The sequence below is a fragment of the Phalacrocorax carbo genome, chromosome 7, assembly GCF_963921805.1.
Source record: "Phalacrocorax carbo chromosome 7, bPhaCar2.1, whole genome shotgun sequence".
NCBI classification, from domain to species: domain Eukaryota; kingdom Metazoa; phylum Chordata; class Aves; order Suliformes; family Phalacrocoracidae; genus Phalacrocorax; species Phalacrocorax carbo.
Window position 1 is genome coordinate 19,666,629 of NC_087519.1, and position 4,507 is coordinate 19,671,135.

At 49.1% G+C, this 4,507-nt stretch overlaps 1 protein-coding gene across 1 annotated transcript; it reads right to left on the reverse strand.

Annotated features, from left to right (window-relative positions):
* Positions 1-1,900: 1,900 nt before the first annotated feature.
* Positions 1,901-3,891, reverse strand: LOC104048420 (C2 calcium-dependent domain-containing protein 4C). Its single transcript, XM_064456643.1, has 2 exons — positions 3,597-3,891; positions 1,901-3,322 (listed from the first exon to the last, which is right to left on the reverse strand). The coding sequence occupies exon 2, from the start codon at positions 3,265-3,267 to the stop codon at positions 1,966-1,968; it is 1,302 nt and encodes a 433-aa protein (XP_064312713.1). The 5' UTR covers positions 3,268-3,322; positions 3,597-3,891; the 3' UTR covers positions 1,901-1,965.
* Between the last annotated feature and the right edge of the window lie 616 nt (positions 3,892-4,507).

The following is a 4,507-nucleotide window of genomic DNA, read 5'->3' on the forward strand; positions in this document are numbered from 1 at the left end:
GGAGACACTCTAAACCCAACTGGACATGGTCCTGGGCAACCTGCTGGAGCTGACCTTGCTTTCAGCAGGAGCTGGGTGATAGAGTCTCCAGAGGCCCCTTTCTACCTTAACCATTCCGTCATTCCGTGCCCCTGCAGTACAGCACCTGCATGGTATGTATCACAGGGTAGATAGATACTTACTGTAGTGTGACAGTACAAGATCCCCTGACACATGTACTGTTCTCTTCTGTATTACCTCAGCCTCTTTCCCCATGTGGGTGTACCTGTGAAGAGACCTCAAGTCCCAAGAATTAAAAATGTGATGGTGGACAAGTCTGAAGAGAGAGCCTCTGTCTTTCTTCTGGAGACCCCATGCCATAACCTATTAATTTTTGGGCTTAACTTTTTGCAGCATTACTGATTCTTCCTTGAAGTCACATTTTTAAATTTCACTTCTCCCCACTTCCTTTAGCTTTTACCTTATGGCCCATTTGCCCAGATTCAAGGATACAAGTGTCAGTGCATCACCTCCAGCTGCACAGTGTGTCAGTACATTTAATTCTTTCCTTTAGCACAAAGGGATTATTATTCCATTTGATTACAATCAGCTTCTGGGCATATACCCAGCCATTTTCCTGTGCAAGTTGTCCTTTGTACAAGGATTCTGTTTTTAGAAGCATCTCACGTGAGCTGGCTCAAGGATTAGCAGTGGGCATTTCTGAGCACTTGTGGTCACAGTTAACATCCTTTGGGCTTTTTCTGCTATCAGAGGAAAAAAAAAAAAATCCTTCCTGGGATACTTAAGTCTGAAACAGAATCAAATGATTCAATACCAGAACCTACCATGAATAGTCCCATGATTTGCAGGCATACTCCGCTGGAGTGTGTGTGTGTGAGGAGGAAAAAAAAAAAGGAATGTGGCCTCAAGGATGAATGAGCTCTGCACCTCTGTGTTTCTCCTGGTGTTAAAGCTAGTGCCTCAGCCACTCACTATTTGCTGGTACAGGACAGAGAAAGATTATCCTAATTTTATCACAATGACTTGAACAAGGAGAGCAGCAAGTCATTAGCCAAAGCAGGAATTCAACCCAGAGATCCCAAACTAGCCTTTGCCCTAGCCATATTAATATCCTATCTGCTTCAGTTTCAGAAAGGAAGCGATGGCTGAATTGCTGAGGGTTACAACTCCAGGGTACATTCCTGACCAAAATTACCTGGCAACTTCATCATGACAGCTGTGAAATCAGCCATAGAAAGGAAAGGCAACTGAAGACTGTAACGATACTGCAGCAATCACCCACTCCTTAGTGACTCCAGGCAGGAGCCACCTCACTATTCAGGGATGATAGTATAGGTCTGTGGAGAGAAAGACAGCCCTGCCTGCACTGGCTTTTAGCAGCCGCTCAGAAGCTGATCTTGATACCACCAACACAAGCTTCCACCTGCTTTGGGAGTCTAAATCCTCTGCCTCCATTGTAGGAGAAGGGCTGATACCCAAACAAACCATATTCTCTCTCCCCCCCACCGGACACAGGACTCATTAAAACATCCTTCTCTGTAAATACAGTGCTGTCAAAATGGTCTATTCAACTGATGTTAAGTACCTGGGAGCTGCAACAGAGTTCAATGCCTACTGTGTGCACATGCTGTGCGCTGGCTTAGGGACCAGAGTGAGTGAAAACAACCCTTCCATACACTGAAAGCCATAACCAAGAACAGCTTTGACTTGGTAACTGCCTAATTCTTTATCCTAAAGGCAAACAAGCCCTTCTACCCTCCCCTCCTACTCGACAGGCGGAAGGTCTGCTTCACAACCACCTTTTAATTTAACCAATAGCTCAGACAGTTTGAAGTGTTAAGCAACAAAACAAGGCACAACAGCATGAGAGTACTACCAAGCAATGTAATGTTTTAAAGTATTAAAATAGTCAACCCAAAGCTTTATTCAGTAGAAAACTTCGACAAAATTAGTCTGCTTTAAGTATTACATCAACAACATACTCGTTAAAGGCAATTCTCGTTCTCCTAAGGTGTAACCCCGTTTCATACTGCACCCTTTATTCATTGCTTTCATCCTTACAGAGAGGCTATAAAGGTCGTCTTCTGCAATGCCATCAAAAAAGAAGTCCTCATTGAAAATGGGATTTCTACTTCTCTTTATAACAGTGCTTCTTTGCTTCTGTGTTTTCCCTGGCACCAGGGAGAAGGCAATACAGCAGTTTATGTTTTTGGGCTCTAAGGAATCATCATATAAACCTTCTGCGCTGATCAGGCGGATCCGCAGCCTTTCATTTTCTGAGCAGTATTCAGCCAATAGCCTCAACATGCCTCCCTTGTCCATTACCACAGTGCTCTCTCCCACTAGTCTCTCCCGGCTACAGGTCAGCTCCAGGGGAAAAACGGGAGAACAGGACAAACTAAAGCTCCGCAGGGCAAGCAGCCCCTCTGAAGCACGCCTGATGGCACTGGGGCTGTTATCAGTGGAGCTGCTCTCCTCTGTAGAGAGAGAATTGTTCCTGGCCATGCTAGATTTGTTCTTGGCTTTCAGCGCTCGGCAGAGCAATCCTTCCTGACTTTGTGTTTTGATCAGGGAACAGGATCTGGGAGGTGACCTGCTGAGAAGTGGAGAACTGAAAGGAGAGGAATCGCTGGAGGAGGCAGTGTCACTGTCACAGGCTCCTTGCCTCTGCAGAGGGAGATGGCTGGGAGGCAACTTCACAGAAGCAAAGCTGATAGCAATAGGATTAGACATACTCCTTTTGCCACTGAATGTGTTAGCTCTGGATCGAGACAGCATCAGGCTGGGCAGAGCACCATGTGGGTCACCATGGAAGATGGACTCCTTTCTCCTGGTGTGGGGACTCTCCAGCAAAGTGCAGAAGCCATAGGAAGTGGGGGCTCTGGGAAAGTGAGGCAGGGAGAGCGCTGCTTGGGACTGTGGGTCCGAATTGGTGCTTTCTTCCTCCAGGGCTGGGATCTCTTCAGCACTTTCCACCTGAATGAGATGTGGCAAAGAAGAGCCGGGGCTGTAGTCAAAAGAATTAAGATCTGCATCCTCTGAACTGTGGTCCTGGTGGGAGCCAGTGCCCTTAACAGGGCAAGAGCTGGTCAGCCTCGGGGGAATACAGAATTCAGGGATTCTGTCAGGGGTGAGCACATTAGGAAAAGCAGCAGCCCCAAGTCGGGCTTTTTCAGCCAGATTTTGGCCAGGTGGCAGTCCCAGGAGGGAGGAGCTAGGAAGGTTTCTATTTTCATGGGATGATCTGATTTTTTCCAAGAACCACATCACTGTAGCCGGGCAGGAGGTCCTCAAAGAGGAAAAGCTTGAAGTACAAATCCACCTGCAGACACATAGAGATGCAAAAGTATGTGAGCATCCTTCTTGAAAGCACTATACCTGAACAAGGCACAAAGGACACTATTCAAGGCAGGACTGGCACCAGCCCAGCCTATCCACAGGTTCAAAACAGCACACTATCTTTAGCGTAGTCAGATGGATTTCGTCACAAGAACAGAACTAAACCACTAAAGAGATATGACAACATCGAGCTAGTACCGGGGAAAGATCCCTCTACAATAAACTCCACCACATCTCTCCCTTAGCAGAGAACGTACCTTGTTCAAGCGCAAGCCACTTGTTTTTTCCAGCAGCGCTCACTCGCTGCCGACCAACCTCCGGCACCCTAGCCGCTGCAGCCGAACCCCCACACGCCCGCCGAGGCGGCCCTTTTGTAGCGGCGCCGGGCGCCTCCCCCCGCCCCGCCGGCGGAAGGAGGGGGTTGCTGGGCCGGCGGCCGCGCCTCCCGCACCCTGCCCCGCCGCCGCGGGGGGCGGGGGGAGGACGCGGAGAGCAGCGAGGAGAGAGCTTGCGAAGGGAGCCTCTCACGGGAAGGCGCGCTGTGATTAAGGCGGGGGCGCGGCGGGAGGGGGCTGCCCTCGCCGGGTTGGCCGAAGCCCCACTTTGTACAGCAAGCAGCCCCTCCTCTTTCCCCGCCTTCCCGTTTCTTTTCGATTAATGCCTATTTCCAGAGGCGTCCCGAGATTAGCTACCAATCCCAGGACAAAGACAGAATTGTCTTGGCCCTTCTTTTCTTCTCAAGATCCTGGCCGGTTTCCAGCATGAGAGCAGTAGGAAGTGGGGACTGCGTTTTTTCAAGCTCCTTTGAAAAAAACCTGCTTTTCTGCATCTGAATGTGTGCCTTTCGCCCGCGTTATCCACAAAGAACACAGACAAAGGAGCCCTGACCCATTGTCCTGCCGCTGACACTGAGCAATGACAGAAACAGGAATGCAGATGCAGCGAAGAGAAAGATAAGGAGGAAAACGTTTTGGCAAGTCACCTTGAGATGGAGTATGTCAAAAGCTCAGGCGTGCGTGACGCTTAACAGACACTGCACAGAGCCAGGTGGGATACAACAGCTTTCTTGCCACATTTCTGCAATGCAGCAGACTCTGCAAACGCTCTATAATTATTCTGCAAGCTGCAAATAGGATTCTTAACTGCAGAGCCAGGAAGGCCTGCCGAA

Bases quoted from the DNA above. Each gene is read 5' to 3' on its own strand.
- LOC104048420 (XM_064456643.1), bottom strand. From the start codon at position 3,267: ATGTGGTTCTTGGAAAAAATCAGATCATCCCATGAAAATAGAAACCTT.